Source organism: Echinops telfairi, unplaced genomic scaffold, assembly GCF_000313985.2.
Source record: "Echinops telfairi isolate 266 unplaced genomic scaffold, ASM31398v2 ScPeMD7_7424;HRSCAF=8462, whole genome shotgun sequence".
NCBI classification, from domain to species: domain Eukaryota; kingdom Metazoa; phylum Chordata; class Mammalia; order Afrosoricida; family Tenrecidae; genus Echinops; species Echinops telfairi.
Window position 1 is genome coordinate 93,113,822 of NW_022111324.1, and position 24,157 is coordinate 93,137,978.

The window sequence follows — 24,157 nt, forward strand, 5'->3', positions numbered from 1 at the left end:
TGTTTTATATGGTTACTGTTGCTAAGGGGGCTTTCTCTGTTTTATATGGTTACTGTTGCTAAGGGGGCTTTCTCTGTTTTATATGGTTACTGTTGCTGGGTCCTCGTTTGAGTTTTTGACTTTGTTTTGTTTTTCAGCACAGGGAAGCCGAGACGGGTGGATTTATGATGAAAATAACTGGCCTACTGATTGTCTGGAGGGAAGAAAGGGGAGAGTGGTAAAACTGGGGAGTCAACACCAAAGAATTCAAGAAGGAAGAAACGGTTCCAAAGTTGATGGTGGTGATGGTCGCACAACCGTTCTAGCAATGACTGGACTACTGCATTGCATGCTTTGCTAATGATAGCTCAATGAAACTATGGAAAATACAGGTGCACAGCCTTGGCGACCTCAAGAGGCAGTTCTAGTCTGTCCTATAGGGTTGCTGTGAGTCATAAGTGACTCACCAGCTTAGGGGTGGCTGTGGGGGCTCCAACAACAAGTAGAACTCGACTTGGTTGCTCTTTCTAACAACCAGTTCCACATTTGTCATCCTGCAAAAGGAACAGCTGCTGCTTTTATACCCAGAGACAGCGCTGAAGTTCGTCCTGGTCTTCAAACAGAAAAGGCTACAAAAGCCTACTCTTTTCTAGAAGGCTCTGTCAAACCCACATTCATCAAACCTATACTTTAGGGCTAACGTGTAAAACAACGGCCCTTTAAAATCAGCTGTAGTAAGACCTTACTGCCATATAGATCACCTTCAAGTGATAGATTAATGCCCACTTTAGCTGGCAACAGATCAGTTGCCAAAAGACCTTTCACTAAACACAGGTACAATTTTGTGTACGGAGCGCGGCTCTCAAGGCACGTGTGGAAGTCTCACGTCTTCCAAAAAGAAAGAAAAGGTTGTTAACATGTGCTTACGAGTGCGTGCAAGAACCGCCGCCTGACGCACTTTCAGAACACAATTGCACTGCCTTCCCCTTGCACCCACATGCTGATCCTCCTAGAATGGTTCTTTGAAGGGAGTTATGGGTCAAAGCTCAACCTTCAATATTTCATTGATATTTTTATTATTTTTGATGGCACACCTATATGAATTCTGTTCTGCTTCTATTCTATTATACATCACATTCACTGTGCAATGAATGATCTTTAGATAAACTGCCGGTTGTTAAAGAGCAATGCTCCTCTATACAGTGACCATTTATAAGTTGTATTTTTTTTACTCTTCTCCATAAGTATTTATTAATGATGTTTTTCCCTCTTTCAAACCATTTTATTAGGACCTAAGTCAAACATGATATCATTCCATAGTCAATCATGCCAAGTATATCAATTACTACCACAGTATTTCAAAATATTTTCTTCTCTCTTGTGCTCCTTGATAATCAGCTCGCCTTTCTCCCCCACATCCCCTGTTGAACCCGCCAGGAACCCTTATTTCAGTTACTGTTTCCAAAGTGTCACCCATTGTGGGTTTCATATACTGAAAAACATAGAGCTATACATAATAGAGAGTCACAAAGGCTACCAAAAATGACAATATGCAACAGAGATAAACTCCAATATGAAGAAACACAGAAAATATTAAAAACCAGATCAAGTACAAGTGTATCAAAAGAAGATCAAGTAACAAGTATTTAACCACTCAAGTAAGATTTATAATTTTAATCTACTATTATTGTCTCTACAATATTCTGTTTGATAATCAGGTTATACTTATCCCTCAATTATTGTTTAGGGGGAACCACTGCAGACTTATTACCTGTGTACATTCTGCAAATGTATTTTGTGTGTCCACTGTCATCCATCACCTTCTGCATACCAGTCTCACAATTTAAGCTCTGATACTATTCACTTCTTCAGATTTGAATTATATAATTTACCATCCTTGGATCACAAGTGTTGGTATGCTTCTGCAATGTGGATTTAGTTGATGTCTTACCTAGATGGCTGCTTGTTTGAAAACAAGCCTTTAAGACTCCAGACGCTACTCTTTCTGGTAGCTGGGTACCATCTAATTTCTTCACCATACTTTGCTGTAGCACCATATCTTCTGTGTTTCCTTCATGAGGGCAAGTATCGAGCAGCGCCATGTCATGAAAACTAATTGTGCTTAGATAGAAGCTAGGATTAAGAGTGAGCCCCAAATCAATTCCTGAATCTACATTTTTTACCTGCTTCTGGTTCACCTTAGAGACATCCTTATTAATTTATGGTAGAGAATCTTATCGATCATCTCCCTGGAGCATAAGGACCTTCTGTTTAGAGTGTTGATGATTAGCCTATAGTACTAATTTTAAAACACTATTGAGAGAAGGAGATTGAATACATGTAGGCTAGCTACAAATTTCAATGGATGGATTATTGACTTGTCCAAAATAAATCCTTACATGGCTGGATACTATTTACACAAAAAATAGGAAGTGGTCATCAGGCAAAACTTATAATAATATTCACTGACGATGTCAGATGCAGTTCTGCAAGAGTAATACATCTTTTAATACAGCAAGTAGAGCATTGAAGTAGTAAGGATATGTTAGTCCTCCTATCAACAGTTCAATACTTTTGGTAGTTTCTTCTGCTCCTTCATACACCACGTAGTTTCAGTCTTAAGTCCTTGGGTTACCAGTGTGTTTGAGGTACAGCCTAGTTCACCTAGTGGGGTTTCCACATTGGTGGATCCCTCTGTTATGCCCTTAAAGCCTATTGGGTACCTTGAAGTTCCAGGCTTCAATGCCCCAGTATTCTAAGATATATGCCCTGGGTATCTCTCATCACTCTGGTAGGAAAGTCTGCCAATTCAAGGAGACCCTTGCATGGCAGCCACTAAGCATTCATCCCCCCTTTGCCCTCTTTCAAATATCTGCTCCCAGCTGATGTGTGGGCCCCTCTGCCAAAGTGGCCTTCAAGATGCACACATACAGACAGATGATGGCGCGCGGTTCATGGGCACCAGTCAGCGTCTCTACCAGGCTGCCTGGCTGTCTTGGCCAGTGAATTGAGTGGCCTGAAAACCTGAGCCTGCCCCCCTCCTGGTGCTCATTCTTACAGCAGTGGACTTATACAGCATTTGTCCTTTAGTGACTGACGAACTTACCTCAGCATAATGGCTTCCAGATCCCTCCAGGTCACTAAGTGTTTCATGGTTTCATCCCTGTTTTTAAGAGATGTGTAGTATTCCATTGTGTGTACATACCAGAATTTAAAAAAATCCATTTTACTGCTTTTCACAGTGGTTATATGTATTTACACCCCCCCCCAAGAGTGTATAAGAGTTCCAATCTCTCCACACCTTCTCCAGCATTTGTTGCCCCCCTTTTATTTAATTGGACTATGATTGTAGGTGTTAGATGGCATCTCATCATTGTTTCGCTTTGCATTTCCTGAATGGCTAGTGAATGAGAGCATTTCATCATGTGCTTGTTAGCCATAATGGGTCATACATTGTGAGTTGTCTAGTCGGGTCCTTTGCCCACCTCTTAAGAGGGATATTTGTTTTTCTAGTTGTGGGCTTGCAGTATTTTGTAGATTTTAGTCATTAGTCCCTGGTCTGTTGTGTCATTGCCAAATACCTTTCCCCAATCTGTGGACTCTCGTTTTACTCTTTGGATGAAATCTTTTGATGTACACCAAAGTTTTCTTTTTAATAGGCTCCATTCATCTATTTTTTTTCCATTCATCTATTTTGTCTTCCACTGTATGTACTTCCTTTTTTTATATCTGGTAGCCCTTGTATGCCCCCTGCACTAGGACCCTGAGATTTGTCCCAATATTCTTGTTGATTATTTTGATAGCTCTGGGTTTTACTTTTATGTGTCTCTGATCCACCTTGAATTCATTATTATGTTTTGCCTGATGACCACCTCCTATTTTTTGTGTAAATAGTACCCAGTCATGTAAGGATTTATTTTGTACAAGTCAATAATCTATCTATTATAATTTTTTTCTTAATGTCTTTTTCAGGTCTCTCATCATGAATACATAGGAGTATGATTGATTTCTGCTTGTTAATCTTGTATCCTGATACTTTACTGAATTCCTCAATTGTTTACAACAATCCTATTGTGGAGACCTTGGGGTTCATTCTATATAAAATCATATCATCTGCCAATTGTGAGAGTTTAACTTCTTCTTTGCCCAATTGTACTCCCTTGATTTCCTGTTGTTGTCTTATGGTTCTGGTTAGGAACCATAAGAATAAGAGTGGTGATAAGGGGGCATTTGTTGGGGATCTCATTTTCAATGGGAATGTTTACTGCTTTTCCCCATTAGGTGTGATATTGGCCATTGGTTTTTCATACATGGCCTTTATTGCGTTAAGGAATTTCCTGTCTATTAGATTCTGGCTGAGACTGGCTGAGTTTAATGAGGCTCTATCTGGTAGCCATGTTTTCCAGACTCCCCATTTATAAGTTTCATTTATAACTTTGAAGTTTCAGAAGAACTGATTTTGGATCAGTAGGAGGCAGAAGGTATCAACTTATCGATTTCCATGCTTTATGATCTAGTGAGATGCCATAGATCTCAATAAGAGCGGTGTGCACAGATTTGACAGGCAGTTTACTCAGCATCCTGAAGTTTCATTAACTTTCCGGAATCACACTGAATGTGTCTATGTATTTTCAGTGATATCATTCTTTATTAAAGAGTAGACATGATTGGGTGTATCCATCATAATTTGACTGATGGCAATTTGGTTGCAGCAAATAATAGTAAACACATTTTTAACCTTAGATTCAGAGGTTAATGAGGGCTTTCCAGCCACATTTTTTTTTGTAAAAGACAAATAAAACAAATTCCTTTCAGTTTGATGTGAGTATGGCGGGGGACTTCAGTTACCTGGATTTCCTCGATGCTGTGGACAATGAACATGTCTTGCAGGTCCTCCATTGCACCCTCCATCCAATTGTTGAAGGGAGCCGCTCGCTTGGAAAACTCCAGATGGAGCTGATCAATGGTTTCCAGCAATTTCTCGGTTCTCTGAAGATCAAATGGAAGCGTTACCACAAATAAAATAATTTAAACGTTCTTTGAAAATTCAACAAGCATGCTTGAACAGTAAATTATTATCTGACAATTCCCCCATAATTTGACATATGTACACAACAAAAGATTCATTATGCTCAAATGAGTAGGCAGATACCCGGAAGGGCTTGAAAAGCCTTCCAAATTAAAGGGATTTAATAACATTCAGCATAGTGCTATTTAAAAATATATCTAAAGTGCTTTACTAAAACAAAGTAAGATCCCCAAAGCTGTTATCATCGAGTTGATTCCAATTAATGATGACCCCATGAACTCCATAGGTTTTCTTGGCTGTGAGTTTTTATGGAAGCAGATTGCTGGGCCTTTCTTCTACGGCATTACAGGGTCAGTTCAAATGGCCAACCAGGAGGTTACTTGTCGAGAGCAAACCATCTGTCCTACCCAGGGACCTGGAGCATTCTATTAGATGCTTCTTTTTTTTCCATTTTTTACACCGAGAATCATATGAAGGCATGCATTTCATACATGCATGGGTTTATTCCAAACAAAACCTGTTTAGACATGTTTCTGCAATTAGTGGATAGCTTCAAACAAGTTATCTCAGTAATACACATATCTCCTTAGGGTATCTTTTTTTAAAATAAAAAAGGTCCAGTCAAAACAGTGGCTTCTGAGGGGATCTTCTAGGCCAGTTTTAGCTAAATGGTGATGGTGACTATGTTTAGGATTTCAATGGGGGTACTTTTGATAGATTTTTCTCCTAGGACACAAGCCAATCACAGGGCTTATTATTAAGAACTGAAGACTGCATTGGTGAGAAAAGGGTTAGGAAAGTTGGGCTGAAGAAGGTTTTCCATCACGACAATGCTCTTGCTCACTCTTCAAGGCAAGGGCTGACCTATGAGAATTACATTGGGAAACCTGACCTCCACAGCACCGATTGTGCACCCTCAGACCTTTTATTCCCCAAACTCAGAGAACTTGGAAAAGGAAGATGATTTGAGCTCCTCAAGGGTGCCCAGATGGCTGCTCTGACCAGGTGTAAACTGCAGAAAGGGTTAGAGAGAAGGAAACACTGCCTTCAGAAGTATCTAGGCGTAGATGGAGGATATATTGAGAAAAAATAGCTTTACGACTTTTTATTTTTGTCTAATAAATCTTTCTTTCTTTTTAAAATAATTGTATTGGGGGCTCGTACAATTCTTATCACAATCCATCCATCCATCCACTGTGTCAAGCATATTTGTACATTTGTTGTCATCATCATTTTCAAAACATTTTCTATCTACTTGAGCCCTTGGTATCAGCTTCTCATTTTCCCCTCTCCCTCATGAACCCTTGATAATTTATAAATTATTATTATTTTTTCATATCTTACACTGGCCAATGTCTCCCTTCACCTACTTTTCTGTTGTCCATCCCCCTGGGAGGTGGTTATAGGTAGATCATTGTGATCGGTTCCCCCTTTCTCCCCACCACCTTCCCTACTGGTATGGCTACTCTCAATATTGGTCCTGAGGGGTTTATCTGCCCTGGATTCCCTGTTTTACAGCTCTTATCTGTACCCATGTACATGCTCTGATCTAGCCAGATTTTTAAGGTAGAATTGGGGTCATGATGGTGGGGGGGCGGGGAGGAAGCATTAAAAAACTAGAGGAAAGTTGTATGTTTCATCAGTGATATACTACACCCTGACTGACTCATTTCTTCCTTCTGACCCTCCTGTAAGGGGATGTCCTACAGATGGGCTTTGGGTCTCCCTCCACTCCTATCATTTTTGTAGCAATACCTTTTGAAATTGCTACAATATTGAGCAATACCTCATACAGCATATAGAGATTTTCTCTCAACTAAAGTGGTACTTTATACATGAGAGGATAACATGAAAGTTGGAATCCCTAAGTGGTGTAACCAGTTAACAGGCTTGACTGCTAACCGAAAGGTTGGAGATGGGTCAAGTCCACCCTGAGGCTTCTAGAGAGAAAGATCAGGCAATCTGCTTTTGAAAAGTCAGCCACTGAAAACCTGCGGAGAAGGATGATCATGGGTGTACAATATGAAAAATGCAATCATTGCCAATGAATTACACACATAGAAATGCTTGCATCAGCTAGTGTTTTGGTGGATATAGTTTCCTAAGAATAAAAAGACAATAAACAAAAATCATTTAAAGAAAAAAAATAAAGAAAAAAAAATCATTTAAAAACAGACAAACAAACAAAAAAGGGCGGGGGAGGGGAGCGGGAAGAAAACCCTATGGAGCACACTGCTACTCTAATGAACATGGGTCCCTGCGAACTGAGATCAACTCCAGGGAGACGAGTGTTGATAAGAGAAGATTCAGAGTATCTTCGCTGTTTTCTAGTCAACAGTGTACAGGTAGGGAAGTAGCTCCCTTTTCCCAAAGCCACCTGTCTAGTGAAGACAGAGGAATAATGGGTTCATATTTTCTCTAGTCTCTTTTTCCTGGACAATCTGTTTAGCCACACAATTTAATTAAAGATCCTCTATCGAAAGATTTCCTCTGAACAGGCAGCTGAAAGACTTCACCTCCAGGGCCTCTCTTCTCTTCTGAGTAAGCGTCCCCAGTCTGTCCCACTGGTCACAAATCTTCTGGCACCGATCATTGACATTCACAGCATCGTGATAGTCCAGTTCACTATTAAAAGTTAAAATGAAGATTAGCTTTCCAAAATTATATGAGAAAATAATGGATTCCGGCTCAAGAAACAGGAGGAGCTACAGAGAGAGCTGACATGGCGGGTCAGGGTTTTGTTAATCATTACCACGGCACCACTTGGCTAACTGATAATTCTAAGGAGAATCAATGACACTTTTGCTAGCCACAGATTTCCAAGCAGGGGGAAACTGCCTTCTTTCTATCCCAGGCTAACAATTTTCTTTCTCTCTTGGTTTCATCACCCAGGCCCTCGGAGAAAATTATTATCATTATTTTCTTTAAAACATTTTATAAAGACCTAATCCAGATATCATACCACCTGTAATTCAATCATGTCAAGCAGTGTTGTACAGTTGCTACCAGAATCAGTTTCAAAACATTTTCTTCCTTCTTGTACTCCTTGATATCAGATCCTCCTTAGCGCCCTACACACACACACACACACCTCTGCTGATTTGGATTATATAATTTACAATCCTTGGATCATGTCTGTTGGTATGCTTCTTCCATGTGGGCTTAGTTGACATCTCATTTGGATGGCTGCTTTTTTGACAAAAAGCCTTTAAGACCCCAGATGCTATACTCCGATAGCCGGGCACCATCTAATTTCTTCACCACACTCTGCTAGCACACCCATATCTTCCAGATTTCCTTCACGAGGGCCAGTATCAAGCAGGGCCATATTGTAAGAACTAATTAGAGGATATTTTTCAGTGACTATGCACCCATAAAGCAGCCAGACTCTGCTCTGGCTGATAGTTCTCTGGGTTGTACTGTAATCACAGTGACAGGAACATCAAGATAAATCCAGAGGGGCAGGAGGGAGCTGCTTTCACGGCACTGAGCAAAGGGCACTTGCTTCACCACTGGACGGGAGCATGCCTCTCTGAAGAGGTGATGCCTCCACCCGGCTCTGGAGGGTTTATACAACACAGTCAGCACAAAGCCTCCAAACTTGAAGGCCAAGATGTTGACTGTAGTATTATGCCATGAATGAGAACGACAACGTGACAAAGTGATGCTTCACTGTTGTTTCTCATCACCAGACTTGTCTGTACATCCTGTTGTTCCAAGTAACGCACCTGGTCCTTCTTCCAAATCTGTCTTGGTCTGGAAGGTCCCCTGAAACCTGTTCAGCATCATAGCAACCTACCACTCTCCACTGACAGACGGCCGTGGCTGTGCATGAGGTGCACGCATTACCCAGGAATCAAACCTGGGTCTCTCACATGGATGGTGAGAATTTTACCACTGAATCACCATTGCCTTAAAGTCTATACATCCTACATGGGGTCACTGTGAGATGCACTTTTGAGGTTAACATTTAAGTATTTTTAGGGATAAAGCTTAAATTCTGTAAAAATGTCATCATCTGTTTAGTTCATATCAAAAGCAAGACTCGTGAAAGCGCAAAGACATATTCAGAAGACTTCTTCAAAAACAGCACAGGATAAGACAACTTTCAGGAAATTTCCTCCTAGCCTACCAAAGCCATTTCCCTGAAGCTTAAATTAATTTATTTCTTCTTTCAACCTTAAGTTAAGGCAATGATGGTTCACATCTCCCCTCCTTCCTTGGATAGTATTAAACTTGTCCTTATAGGAGTTTATTATTTCTATTACACATATAGCCTGTAAGTAGGTAAGAAGCCCTTGCCACTTAATTAATCTTAAAAGGAAACAGCATCCTTCTACATACACACACTCTTCACTGGACTGAGATATAAAATTTGATCCTCAAAATGCAAATATTAAAGGGAAAGAAGACTTCTGAAGATAAAACAAAAATATGGGAATGCTTCTACTGACCCACATTGCAGGCACCAGTGCTGACCCCTCGCGGGTCATCTTTAGAAGACGCGCATGTCCATCTTCTATATGTACGTTACAAGCCCTGCACGTAGCCGCTGTCAAGGAGATGCGAGCTGTGCAGAACTAAGTTCCTGTGCACTTTGAAAACTGCACAGAAACTTTGATTGATCATTTTAGGACAAGTAAAAAAGGGATGTTAATTAGTGCAGAATGATGTGTATGGTTATTGCTTTATTATGTGAAGAAATGGGCACTGGGAATACGAGTAACATCAAAGTATTACTCATACAATTTTATGAACACCACTTGAAACAGTTTCAAGTTGCTGTGGGAACTATGTTAGAGTGATGAAATTGCTTGAGTCTCTTTTTAGCCTCTTGCTTCCTTTGTGAGTAGTTGCTAATGAGCAACCATTTGGTCAACATACAAGACGCATGGCAAATCAGACAGCAAAAATGCCACAAAGACAGTAGGCAAACTAGATGCAAAGACCACACATAATTAAGCGTATACTGGGGTAAAGCCAAAAAAAAAAAGGAGGCCTTATCTATTAATTAAAGGATTTTCTCTCTGGAAAAGTATGGAAGAGGGGAGTTTAAAAATATTAAAAGACAATGATTTATTTTGGAATGTTACCCCCAGGTGCAACACTCTCACAGAGGGGCCTTTAGATTTGTGATTAGAATGAGAAAAGAAACGGAGAATGGCATTTGCGTTCACCAGACAGTGGCCTGGGTCTCCACAGAGAGCTTGAGAAACATCACATGGAGACCTTGACCTCCAAGAGGGAATCTCTAGGTGGTGTAAAGCGTTAATGCATTTGGCTGCAAGCTGAAAAAAAAACCAAGAGGTGCCTCCGGAGAAAGATCTGGGAATCTTCCCAAAAGCAAGTCATAAAAACCCTAAGAAGCACTCAGGAAGTGGCCACAAGTCTGAATCCACTCAACTGGCTTTTAACTGGTCCTCCAGCAAGAGAGGCTCTCCCTTGATTGTTAAACCAGCCAGGTGGCTATGTTGTATGCTGGTGGCATTGTGCTAGTACCTCCGAGAAGGAGAAAACATTCCAAAATACAAACCTTCTTTAATAATAACGGGCAGTGAGTTTGGTTTGGTTTGGTTCCGTGGATGGATAGTGTGATATTGTTTCCTCCACTCTGCCTGGGTTAGGCAGCCTGCTGTTCCCTGCCCTCGTCCCCCCAGCTTAATTCTCGTCCTCTGGAAGCTGCACTCCCCAGCCTGGGGTGGGGCTGTCAGGAGGTCAGCAGCTGCTGAGTGAGAGGACATGTGGTGCCACCACAAACACAGGACCAAAGGTGGAGTCAGTTTCTTTAAAAAAACAGCAGGTATCAAGTCAACTCTGGCTCAGTGACCAAGGTGTGGCAGAGTAGAACCGTGCTACATAGGGCTTTTTTTTTCTTTTTCTGATTTCATTTTCTATGTTTGTTTTTATCGACTTTCTTGGAAATAGATCGCTAGATTTTTCTTCTGAAGTGTGTCTGTCTCTGGGCTGGGGGGCGGGGGTACGGTTAGCATCAGAGCGAGCCAACTGTTTGTATCCCAGGGAAGGCTTTCATTTATTTAAATAAAAAATAAATAAAAACCAAGGAGACTTCTTGAGAAGCTCTCTGTGGCACCGTTACACGGCACCTATGACCTGATTGGGTTCACGGCAAAGAGGGTCTCAGCTAAATGTCAGCAGCTGCGTGCCTGGAAATAGAACGTACTTCAGCTCCTGGGCGATGGCGGCGATCTGTTCCACCCGGTCCTGGTGGGCTGCCAGGTCGCTCTCGAACGCCTCGTGTTTCCGCAACAATGCGCGGACCTCAGTCAGGGATGCAGACTCATAATCCTTCTGCAACAAGATCTGCTCTTTGCCTAGAAAAGTTGTAGCAAGGGTAATGAACATTCTGATCTCACAGCCCAACTTCTTCCTCTCTGCCGACCTCTTGGTGATCATTAAAATCCCAAAGAAGCCAGAGAAGCGGGAGAGAAGAACGGCAGGACGGAAGAGGCAGGCAAGGCTTTCACCTGGAAGGCAGGCAGGCCACTACTCCCATGAACGCTGCTCCAGCGCCTTTTCCACCCTGAGAGCTCCTGCCTACAAACGCTTAGGAAATACCCGATGCTCTCCAGGTTTAACCAAGGAAGAAAACATGCTTAGCACTTTGTAAAATGCACACTTGAATGATTAGTTATAATTCTAAGCCAGAAGCCTCTGATTTCCAGTGTGATGCTCAGTTAGGTTAGTAACTCTTAGCTCACAAAAGCTACCTCGGGTGGATTTATAGAACATCGGTTCTCTATTTGCTTACCCTACTGGTTCTACCCTGGCTATAATTCTTTTTATTAGAAATAGATAGTTTGTTGTTTTTTTCCCCTAGGGGAAAGCGGGAACGCAGTCCCCCACTACCACAAATTATGCAGTCAAGTCTCCCACATTGGGGAAATCGCAGGGGTCAGCACACCCGGAGTGCAATGGGTGAGCCTCGCCCTGGGAAAACCACCTTCATGATCATGGTATCTCCCCTGCCAGGTAAGTATGAGATAGATACTTTCTGTGGTTAAATGCATCCTGCATGTCCCCCCCTGATAATAATAGAAAATTTCCTTTCTTCAATCCAGCAACTGCTGTGGGCCCCATAACTTGACCTAAATTTAATCTTTGGATGGTGACCTTTAATAATTTAATTGAGGCTTGCAGTTAGCAGCCCAATGCATAACCCACTGTGCCACTAGAGCTCTTCTCTATTTAATCCAGAACATACATGTGCTGCTGTCAATTTGAGTATTAAGTGTAAAGGGGTGGAGTTTAGTGTGTCAATCAGGTTGCAGCTTGATGACCTCATCAGGAGGTGTTAAGGAGATAAATAGGTCACTGGGAGCAGAACACACGCTCACTCCCTGGGAGGCATTGCAGGTGACAAGACACATGGAGCAATGCTAGTGCCCTGAGCTGGAGGAGCCATGTGGAGACCTCTGTCAATGCTGAGATGCTTACAATGCCATTGGATCCACAAGACATCCCACCCAATGACCTGTGATCTTCCTGCACTTAGTGTCATTGTATGTGTTTTGTGAGTCTGAAGAGGAATTTATAGATTAGCATTGGACATATGGGCTAATATGGGACTTATGGACTTGATCATGACTGGGCTGGGATGTTTTCTCAATATAGGAGTGTCTATGAATTTGTTTCTCTAGTCTACCCAGACTAACACAATACAAAAGAATATTATGAACATATTAGCATGGCTCTGTAAACATGGTTGGAGAGAAAGGGGAATCTAAATAAAAACAGGAAGCTAGCTCACAGAAAAGGATAGTTTACAGTCTTCCTTTATAAGTAGATTTTTCTACATGGGAAATTATATTGCTTTGTGGAATTTTAGAAATGTTTTACTGACAGGGCCATATGACTCCTACTTAAGGAGTAAGCAGACATTTACTGAATCAGTAGGGAGAAGTAGAGAAAGACCGGAGGCCAGATCTTATAGAGATGCGCATGGGCAGAACACTTCTTGAGCACCATTATGTTAAGAAATATTCAGGGAAGCTTCAAAAAGTTTGTGGAAAGATCATGGACCCCCCCCCCCCCCAAGAACCTTTTAAAGCTCCATCATACTATCTACTCAACTAGAAAATAAGATGCTTGGTCCACCTTTGATTAGAGAAATTTAGTAATGAGGCAGCAAACCAGAAAAGGTAAGGGTACCTGCCTGCAGGGTGATAGAAATTAGGGAGAGCAGACATAACTGGCCTTGACTTTCTGCTCAAGTGTAATTCTCATTTTTCCCAGCGCGACTCTGAGTTGACTGTACTTACCATATGCCCAAGTCTCATGGGTGGAAGCTTTCTGCCTAAACTTCTCAGCCAGGTGTTCCAGGCGCTCCAGCCTCCGGATCTCGTTGAGCAGCCATTCCTCATAGCCCTTCTCTGCCTGCTCCAGCCTCTGCCATGCCCCGGCAATGTCCTGGGGAGCGCGAAGACGGAGATGAGGCGTGCTCGTCATGCCTGGCTTACAGTTTCCCTCATTAACATCCAACACCAGGTGTTTGACACTGTCTTCCCCGCCGTTTCTCCCCTCTACTTCCTCCCTCCCACCCCGAAGCAACCATGACATTTTTGGACCTCCAAATGTGTTATCATTTGGGGATTGCACTAGTGTATCAGCTACTAAATACGTGGCGCTTCTTCAGAGTACAGGATTTAACATTCATGGCTAGAAGAGTTGAAGTTTCAACGTCGAATTAGTTCAAAACAACTCTTACTTGGTGATAAGGATCAATGACCCACCCATCCACTCAGCCACCCACAACTATTTAGTGGGCATCTAGACTGTGCCAAGTATGTGGGAGAAACTTCATGAGAATAAGTAGCACCCAGAAAGCAGTGCTTCCGTGGTAAAATTCTTGCTTTTCATACAAGACGTGGGTTTGATTCCCAGTCAATGCAGCTCACGCACAGTCACTACCCCATCTGTCAGGGGAGGCTTATATGTTGCTGTGATGCCACACAGATTTCAGTGAAGCTTAGACCATGACACAGTAGGAAGAAAGGTCTGACATCAGTTGATTAAGGGTTCTCAATTGATCATGGGGATGGAGTAGGACCTGGCATTATTTTGTTAAAGGACACAAAGTCCTCTTTCTACTAATTTGTGGTCATGGGGAGAAAGACACTGTACAAGTAATTAACCAAGCGAGTTACTTTCAGCTATGAAGGAAAAATCAAACAGGGCCACGGTTGTTTTAGGTAGAGAAGACCCCTGCGAGGACTGGATTTGAGTTGAGGCCTTATTGCAGAAGAGGCAACTCATCTGAAGAATGGGGGCCCAAGAGCTGAAGCCGAGGGGATGAGCTGAAAGCTTGAGGGGGATGAGCACGGTGAGTGGGAAAGGTTGTATGGCTGTGAGGGAGGGAGCGAGTGGCTGCAGCTGAGGTAGAGAAGAGGGGAGGTCAGGCGAGACAGGGATGATTTTAGGTGATAATAAATAATGATGAATTTGAATTTTCTAAATATTTTGGGAAGCCATTGGAGATTCTGAAATGAAAGAAGACATACCTGATCCTCATTTTTAAAAGATCCTTTTGGCTACTAAGTAGACAATGAATTTTGAAGAGCAAAGAGAAGGGACAAAAAGAGCTAGTTGGAAGGTTATTGCCGGGTCCAGAGAGAGATAAGGAGTCTCTGGGAGCTGGGAACAGTTCACCCACCCAGAGGAGTCTCGAAAGAAAGGCCTAGTGGTTTCCTTCCCCCAAATCAATCATTGAAAAGCCTAAAGAACCTCGTTCTACTTTAGCACACATGTGCTCTCTCAGGAGTTGAAGCTGACTTGGCAGCTCTTGGCTGGGTTCAAAGGGAGGGAGATGGTGGCTTCGAATAGGGTGTTGGTAGCGGAGATTATAGGGAGACAGGTTTACACTGCAGAGGCAGCAGGACTTGATGGAGCTAAAGATCAGAAAGGGGGAGGCAGAGGAGGGCTAAGTATCATACCTGGGTGTGACCTGCAGCAATTAAATTAAAGATGGGGGTGCCACCAAGACAGAGAGAACTGTGGGAAGACTGCTTTAGCTATTTTAGGTGTAACGTGGTTTTGAGACACTCAAGGAGATTTAAGAAACCTGGAACTCAAAGTATCAGCGCGAGTCAGAGAGGCGAACTTTGGGTGGCATCAGTATCATAAGAGGTACTGAAAGCTAAATGAGATAACTTGGAAGATGTCAAGAGAGAAGAGGCCTCAGGACCAGGCCACCAATATGTACAGACTGTAGAGAGGGCACCGCCCTCATTTAAAAACCAACCAAACAAGAAGGACTTGTGGGGGAAGTAAAGGAAACGAGCACTGTCTAGAGCAGAAAGAAGTCCAGGAAGGACACACTGGCCGGCTGATTCAAAAGCTATTGGAGTGTCAACACAGAAAGGAAAGAAATCACCTTGCTGCAGGCTGACACATCAGGTAATGCACAAGGACTAGAAGTGGTTGTGTAAGGTAGTGTGATGCATAAGGGCTAGAAAGCGGTAGTAAAAAAAGGAAAAGAAGAAGGAAGTGGTAGTCTAAAGCACTTTGCCAGGATGTTTTATAGTCAAGGGGAGTAGATGGAACTATCAATACAGGGACGTGAAGTCACGGGTTTTAATTTTTGCTGGGCGCTTTTGAGCACGTGTTAGGCTTTGAGAATGATTCCGTAGAGAAGAAGGAAGTCAGGGATGCTAACTAAAAGGGTTCCTGGCTGGTGTCCATGGTTCAACTCCTCATGAACAAGTCGGAGGTTTGCGCTCACCTAGTGGCACTTCAAATGCAAGACCTGGAGACCTGCTTCTGACAAACCAGCCCAGGAGAAGCCGAGGACATGGTTCTACTGATACCTACCAGTCAACGTTGACTCAATGGAACAACAACAAATTTAACTGGTGTAGGAGGGGAAAAACATCCTCAGGAAGTGGTAACTGAGATAACATTCTATTTATGAAACTGCAAGGATTCAAGAAATCAGCACCTCGATCACCATCTATCAGAAGCCTTTAGGAAAGAGATGGCCTTCTGAAAGGAGGCCTTGCACTCACCGACACCATCTTGCCCTCGGAGGGCATGAAGGCGGGTCTGTTGCTGATGCGCAGCTTCGTCTGCAGGGTGTTGAAGTTGATCTCCAGCTGGCACTTCTCCTGCACCTTCGGTGGCTTGTGCTTCCGACGGTAGTCCCGAAAGTCCTCCAGCTTCTTCTGCATGGCTTGCATGGTCTTCTCCGGGGTTCGATTCTCTAGCCAGGGGATTGTGCGACGAATCCATTCCAAAAGCTGTTCCCAAAACACAACAGGCCCGTTGAAGCCCCCAGCCAACAAACTGTCCCAGTTGAAAATTAGGGGCAACTAACGATTTGGGATCTAGTCCCCTAATGCTCCTAAACATACACAGGTGACCCCTTACTACAAGCAAGGCGCTGTGGCACGTCCGGACCCTCAGCGCTCACATCACCACTCCCATTCGTGGACACTAGCAGTACCTCCATGAAACTAGACACAGGCGGAAAACTGAAAGTCAGAACAAGTGGTGGCTTACGAAAGTGTGACACAAAAAACTCAGGGACCAGACATTAGCAGACAAATGCTGGATGGAGCTCTCGAATGAAAACCAAGCAAACAAAAACCTAACGTGGAGGAAATGTAGTATAATGACATTGGCAGATAGTTGGTTTAATTTTAAATGAATTTGTATTTTACGTAAGCTCAAATTGAATTTATTTATTTAGTTATTAAAAAATGTATTGCAAACCTGGGAATAATTCAGTGCCAAAGTATATTTTAGCATCTAGCTTTTAAGGAAATCCACCTGAGTTCATGAGCATGGTAGTGAATTTCTCAGGATGAAGCACACACCCCATCTTTTAAATTACTACCAGCTGATTGTTCTTTACATTTTTCATTTATACATTTGCCCACTGGTCACTTGAAACTTGCAATAGATTAGAATAAGAATTAAAATTTAAAAATAAAGAAAATATTGGTACATCTGCAATCTAAAGGCTCAAGAAGAATCTCTAAAGGATCAAACAAGACAAGGAAGGATGTAATTATTGAAGACTGTCAACCCTTTTGTCCTTGTCAGGCTCTAAGTTTACTGCTGGTCTTAAAACAATGCAGCTAAACTGAATTTCTCCATAGCAGTAGCATGAAAATACAAACTCAATCTAAGTCAACTGGCCTCATACATTGCTCTCTGAGAAGATTTATTCCAAGTGGCTGACAGTTTTCCCAGGAGGAGCTAGCTTAAGTTGGATGGAATATGTGTCATGCTCAAATTCAACTTAGAAAGTGTGCTTGTGTACCTCACTCATCCCTGGCTTGCATGAATATGGAGAGAAAGCACGAAGACTTGTTGAGCGGCTATTTATGCTCGCAGAAGGACAATGCAAAAAGTGCTGTTCTAACCAAGAATCCTGCTGAAAAGGCACCAGAGAAACAAGCTTAAATATCTTGGGCTGAGGGCTTTGTCTTTGCCCGAGCTCCCTCCAGAGACTTCGATACACACATGGCTGAGCCACGTCTGCACACAGGCCAGACAAGCACCTTTGCCCGGGGTCCCCGTATGGACAAAGATTCTGGATATGAGGACTATCTTATGTGAGGTCAGAAGCCAATGAAGCAAGAAAAACAGGAGGAATGCAAGATTCTCAAGAGCTGCGTGGGAACGTGGGGGTGTCCAACCTTGCAAGCGCATATTGAGAATGGACTCACAGCCTACGATTTGAAAACATGCCGATCCTCATTAAGCATTGGGTTTGTCAGGAGGACCCACCAGGATGACATCTGTGCCAACAACAGTCTTACTCTAGAAGGAACAGCCCCTGAAGTCAAGTGCATTTCCCTATAGATATATTTTTCCTATCTGGGATGAAAAATTCAAAAATAAAAAGACACTGAAAGTCTGCGTTCACCGTCTGGTGCTCACACTCCGGGTGAGTGTGGACACTCCTGCAGGTCCCCCGTTTCCTTTACCTCACTTGCTAGCCTCTCATATTCTTCCATCAGCCTCTCATTCTCTTGATTCACAGCAAGAACCTTACATATCCTGTTAGCTGCTGTCTCGGCCTGTAAAACACAATAGGTAAACAGGACAGCTCTGTGGACAGGGTATGCAGACACCGAACTGAACATGGCGGGGCAGGCAGCGGGGAGGCGTGGGGATGAGGCAGATGGCGTGCTGTCAGATTCTGGGTTAGGGTACAATCGGAACGAGGGGATGGTTATTGGGTACTATGAATCATTTCACACCTTTTCAACAGCTTTCACACAGACTTACACGGCAGGCTGAATAGACTGTAGGGGAACAATGGGGAGATACCATTAGTCTAAAGCACAGGCGCTGTCAAACACCAAGCAAGTTAGTAACAAAGAGATGCGTCCAAGAAGCCCAACTCTTTGGTTCTTGCATGACTCCTGACCATGCCGCTGATCTTATGACTGTGAGGTGGAGAGTGATGGAATTCGATTAGCAGATGGAATTTGGAACAAAAAGTATTGGGCCATGAATATATATGTCACTGTATGGGAGCTATCATCTTCTCCAAAGGATACTTAGGTGGTGTCCTTTCGCTTATGGCGAGCCCACGTGAGCAGAGGAGAAGTGTGCCACGGGGCTTCCATGGCTGTGACCTTTCAGAAGCAGCTCTTTCCAGGCCTTTCTTCTGGGGCACCGCTGGGTAATTCAAACCACCAACCCTTTTCTTCATGCCAAGTGCTACTTGGAGCCCCGGTGAATTGGCGTCAAGTCCATGGCACCTGGTTAGTTTTCTGTTTTGACATTCTCATTCCCTGACTAGCTTCAGGCTTTATTTAATCTATCTAGGGAGCCACTGATATGATAAGCAATTCTCTACCTTGGTTTTGTGGAAAGGAGATTTGGGCCAGGACTGGAACTTGGGCCCCAATCATCTGTCCCAGCTGCCAGGCCACTGCCTCAGGCAGAGCTGCAGTTCCAAAGTCCTAATATGGGACTGATTCTAGGTGTCATCATTTCCAGACGGTGGTCTTACAGAGATCATGGAAATGCTTTGCCCAAATACACACTTTATGCACTCAGTCTCTCCGCACTCTCTAAGTAGAGATGCTTGAAAGAGCAAGGATGAGTAACAGGCAGATATGCAAACATTGGAAAGACATTTCCCCACAATGCCCGTCTGACTCTTATATCTCCAGGAGTGGGGTGTGTGTGTGTGTGTGTGTGTGTGTGTGTGTGTGTGTGTGTGTGAGAGAGAGAGAGAGAGAGATTAAATCTTCTAATAACTGGTAACACTTTTACTCCTTCAGTTAGTCTGTAAGATGTTAGAACATATCACTGGACAGTGAAGGTCATTTCTAGACAGAGGAGAATAAGGCGTATTCTCCAAACACAAACTCATGCGATGGAGTCAATTCTGACTTATAGCGACAATATAGGACAGGGTAGAATTGCCCCCCCCGCAAAGTTCCAAAGCAGTAACCCTTTACATGAGTGGAAATCCTCATCTTTCTCCCATGAGGGCATTAGGAAGGCAATCATTTCTCCTTCACTGTTCAATGAATGCCACTCAATTTCAATGGTATTTTTTTTTCTTTTTCTATCGCACAGCGCTTTCCACAATTTAATAAGGAAATAAGAGAAATATCTTAGAAATAAAGATGGATAAGAGTATTTCAGGAATTATCTCTGAACTTAAGCTGTTAAGGCGCTATCCAGTTTTGAATTTGCCATATTAGAAAATTATACAACATGTAGAGTCCAAGGAAAGATGTGAAGCGCACAAACACACACCCAGGTACACACACACACACACACAGTTAAAACCGATGCTGAAGAGCAGCACGACCACCCAGGTGGACAAGGATTGAATAATACCTGCTCCGCTCCCGCAAAAGCATGGTAGAAGCAGGAGACGTATGTCATGATAGCTCTTTCATCAGGTTTGGGAGTGTTCACAATGTCTGAAGGGAGGGAAAAAATAACACAGGAAACAGACACATACACAGATGAAGAGTAGAAACCAGGGTGAACAAGAGGAAGAACAAATTGGCCTCTACCGAGCAATTTTCTGTGTTTCCTGAGCCCAGAATCTGAGACTCGGGAGGACTGTACAATACTAAAACGATTCATCAGCAGGATGATCTCAGCGAGTATGTCCTTGTTTTGCTTTTCATGATGAGGCTGGCAACGGTTTGCTTTCTCTCCCATTCCTTAGTGGGCTTTCAAAAGTACATTCATATGGCCACCCAAATGCTCCCTATGGGAGCCTCTTACTGCCTCCTAGTTACTGGTAAGCCTGCATCCTTTGGTCTTTGGCTATACCAGGTAATCTGCCTCTTTATAAAAATGCTGGGAATACCAACAGGGCTCTTGTGTCCCATCTCTCCTGCCGTGTGCCCACTCTCATTCCTATAATCTGTTAGCTTTCTGCTCTGCAAACTACACTGCCTTGTGTGAAGGCGGAAGTCCCGGGAGAAGGCGTGTCTCTGACTGTGTGTAGCCTCAGAAGTCATTCTTGGGTTGCTATGGGTCAGCACTGACTCAGCGGCAGCAGGTCTTCTTGCTGTGGACAGAGAGTAGAACCGTACTTCACGGGGGTTTCAAGAACTGCTTTTCGCAGCAGCAGGTCACTAGGCTGTCTTTCAAGGCTCCTCTGGATGGTCTCAAACCGCCACCTGTCTGCATAGCAGCCAGATGTGGACATCATTTGCGCCCCTCAGGAACCTCTGCATATACTTACCAGGTCACTTATAGAACTCACCGACCGAAATGAAACATCTCAGGAGAAGGCCCTTTGCATACTCCTGTACATTTTTTCCTACTGGGACTAGGACTTTGGCCACCCTTGTCCTTAGTTGCTGAAACCGCCAGCAGACAGTGAGAAAACAGCCCGAGGGAACACATAGCCTTTCTCCTTCTATCTTGGCACCATCATCTTTGGGCGTCGTGCTTTTCTCTCTTGTTCTTAAACTTTGCTCAGTCGAAGGACAAAATGAAGTTAACCAAATACTTTGCAACTCCCTAAGGTGAAGCCGTGTCATTAGGCTTTAGAGGGCACAGTATTAGAATGGAGGGAAGGTTGTGTGACAGCATGGAATCTTCTGGAAACAAACACCAGCAGCTTACACTTCACACACTGAAGGTAAGTTGCCAAGGAAACTATACTGAAAAGGACAAACAACTACTTCCTGTGGACCAGACAAGTTTCCTCATTCGTAAAAGAGAAAAAAGTGGGGGGGGGGGGGAACAATTAAAAAAATTAAGACACAGAAGGTGAAGTGTGAGGTGACCCATCTTTTACGTCCTCACCTTCTGTGCCCCAGCAAAAGCATGATAGTAACAGGAAACATAGGTCATTAGAGCTCTTTCATCAGGTCGGGCAGTGTATACTAAATCTGTGTGGAGAAAAAAAGGTTAACGGCTGAGATGTTCTAATAACATCAGGTTTCTGCTAAGTATTAACACAGGGGCAGAGACATGAATGTAAGGCCTCTCCCACAATGCACATACACACCAATGTTAATTTTTTCTCCAAGCAAAGAAGTTACACTTGCAGAGCATTGCTTCCTATGTTTTAGAGAATGACCAGGTAATATCAAGGAATTTCCAAAGAGGATTGTCCACGGCTAGCCAAGCCAGGAACTAGGAAGAGAAGCCCAACCCTGGGGAGAGTTGTGGCTGTGTTGCTAGCTGCTAGTGTTTGCTGTGGATTGGATAATGCTCCATTGTGAGCAATAAGGGTCTCGTTGGCTGATTTTGGGAAGTAGATGGCTGGAAGTAGATTCTTGGTCTAGAAGCTCTGCTGAAGCCTGTTAGCACCTTACCCATAGGCAAGCCTCCAGGAAGAGATGGATGATGGTTGGGTCTCCAGCATGGGTGGCAAGAACTCTGCTATTGAATCTCTAGAATTCAACATAATTCTGCATCTGAAATACACAACTCCACATTCCAGGGATTTCTTTCTAGTTCTATACACACCAAGGGCCCAAGGCCACCAAGTCCACATGGAACACTGCACCCACCAATCGAAAGCGCTCACCTCAGAACAAGTTTGCAGAGGAAAACAGGGAAACAATTGTGTGTCACTTAAGAAAGATAGTAGAGGATAAAGATGAGGAAGACTTCCACCCATTATTATTACAGATCATAGTTCATGGATGACTAGATCAGTTAGCCAACAGAAAAATCTCCATTTGAATTTAGAGATCAACACAAATAGAGAAAATGCATTCACTAGCAGTAGGTAGGAAGGCCAAACAGTTTTGGCTAGGAGAGGAGGACGCTTGGACATGGACTTGAAATAATAGTCTTTTAATATAATTATGTGGTGATTATAAATCTGAATGTGTCTAGGAGACACAAAAGGTAACTGAAGTGTAGTCAATTAATATGGCTCTTCTAGCCACAATTCCTCCTGTGATGTGTTATCAATTCTAGCCTCCAGGCCCATGGCTGCGATCCTGGGCTTTTGGAGGGAGTTCTCTGCTATGCTAATGCACAAGATTAAGTTGGGGTCAAGTGCGAATGAAGTCACTAGCTTTGCTTCCTTGGGGATATGGTCCCTTGAATGGCAAAAGGCACACCTCAAAGCCATTCGTGGGGTGCAGAGGAGCCATCTCAGAAACACAGAGAAATCCCAGGGTCATCAGGAGAGCTCCCATGACATACATTCCAAGAAGGAGAGGTCAAACCCAGAGGCTTCAGCAGCTTTAGAGGGGCCCAAATGGGACCAAGCCAAGGAGCCAGGCCAAGAACGGAGGCTGCGGCAGGGATCAAACAGAGAAGCAGTCCTGAGACGGTTAGACAGTGAGCAGAGCAGCGGGCTGGACCCTACCCCACAGAGGGAGGGTCCACAGGACAGCATGTCTGAGAAGCTGACGATTACAGAGAGATTTGGCTGTAAGTCGAGGAGAGGTGCTCCTGCAGACCAAGGACTCCATCCTACTGTGTCCCAATCTAGGCTTGGGGATACCGACTAACGTCCCCAACAAGCCCCCTGAATCCTAAAGATTGACTGAGTTCTGGGTGGTCTTTGCAACAAATGATCACTCCCAGCAGAAAAGGAGAGTGTTGTGTGAGGGAGGGTGGGTGTCAGAATAAGGAAAGCGAGATGGGTGTAGAGGCATGGCTGACCTCTGCCTTATAGCACAAACCTCAGGCTGCTGAGGGGTGAATTCTCCGTCTCACTTAGGTAACCAAAGAAGGTCAGATAAGGTTCCTGCGCCATTTATCCAGTTACCTATGGGGGGATTTGTTGGCAGTCATAGCCAGTGGTGGGATTTAGCCAGTTTGCGCCGGTTCAGCAGAACTTATACCTACATTTTGATTGAGTTCATGTTGTGAAAATGGCCCTAGTAGTCAGGCTCTCTCTGAAGTGGGCGACTGGTTATGTGGAAATGTGGAAATCACAAATTTACATTCCTTACTCTTTTTTTTAGTGTTCATCTGCACAATGGCACCTGTAGTAAAGGTCATTCTGCCCATAGGTATGAAAACTTATAGGAACTATGCTTGCAATATTTACTTATTCATTTAACAAAACTCATTATACTTTTGATGAAAAACGACTACCTTTTCATTTCCTTGCATTTGTTTCTTCAGCAACTAAACATATAACGCAAAGAGAAAAAGTGCTAAACAACCAGAGAGTGACATGCTGCCGTTCATTACAGCTTTGTGTTACACCCCACACATCCACGAGATATTGTGAGTGAATTATGCAATTCCTGAAAGTGTTCAAAAATCTAAAATTGTTGTCAGAAGAACTGCTGTAAGTTCAGCAGAAGCAGAAAGGGATTTTTCAAAGATGAACATAAGAGGTTCAGAGACGGGAAGAGAATGTCTTAAACACAATGACTGTTGTCTAATTGGCCTCCCTCTAAAGCTGTGGTTCTCAACCTATGGGTCGCGACCCCTTTCTCAGGAGAAGGCCCTTTGCATACTCCTGTACATTTTTTCCTACTGGGACTAGGACTTTGGCCACCCTTGTCCTTAGTTGCTGAAACCGCCAGCAGACAGTGAGAAAACAGCCCGAGGGAACACATAGCCTTTCTCCTTCTATCTTGGCACCATCATCTTTGGGCGTCGTGCTTTTCTCTCTTGTTCTTAAACTTTGCTCAGTCGAAGGACAAAATGAAGTTAACCAAATACTTTGCAACTCCCTAAGGTGAAGCCGTGTCATTAGGCTTTAGAGGG

At 43.4% G+C, this 24,157-nt stretch overlaps 1 protein-coding gene and 1 non-coding gene across 2 annotated transcripts in view; both read right to left on the reverse strand.

The window, feature by feature from the left end:
• ACTN2 (actinin alpha 2) overlaps positions 1–24,157 on the reverse strand; it is a 95,141-nt gene that overhangs the window by 11,501 nt on the left and 59,483 nt on the right. The window contains exons 8-14 of the mRNA XM_004712184.2: positions 19,838–19,923; positions 17,959–18,051; positions 16,030–16,260; positions 13,288–13,435; positions 11,190–11,340; positions 7,525–7,633; positions 4,828–4,968 (exon numbers count right to left, since the gene is read on the reverse strand). Of these exons, the coding sequence (XP_004712241.1) occupies positions 4,828–4,968; positions 7,525–7,633; positions 11,190–11,340; positions 13,288–13,435; positions 16,030–16,260; positions 17,959–18,051; positions 19,838–19,923 (959 nt within the window). The remainder of the gene's footprint in view (positions 1–4,827; positions 4,969–7,524; positions 7,634–11,189; positions 11,341–13,287; positions 13,436–16,029; positions 16,261–17,958; positions 18,052–19,837; positions 19,924–24,157) is intronic.
• LOC115872521 lies at positions 11,844–12,006 on the reverse strand. Its single transcript, XR_004047918.1, has one exon. It is a non-coding gene; the product is annotated as a U1 spliceosomal RNA (small nuclear RNA).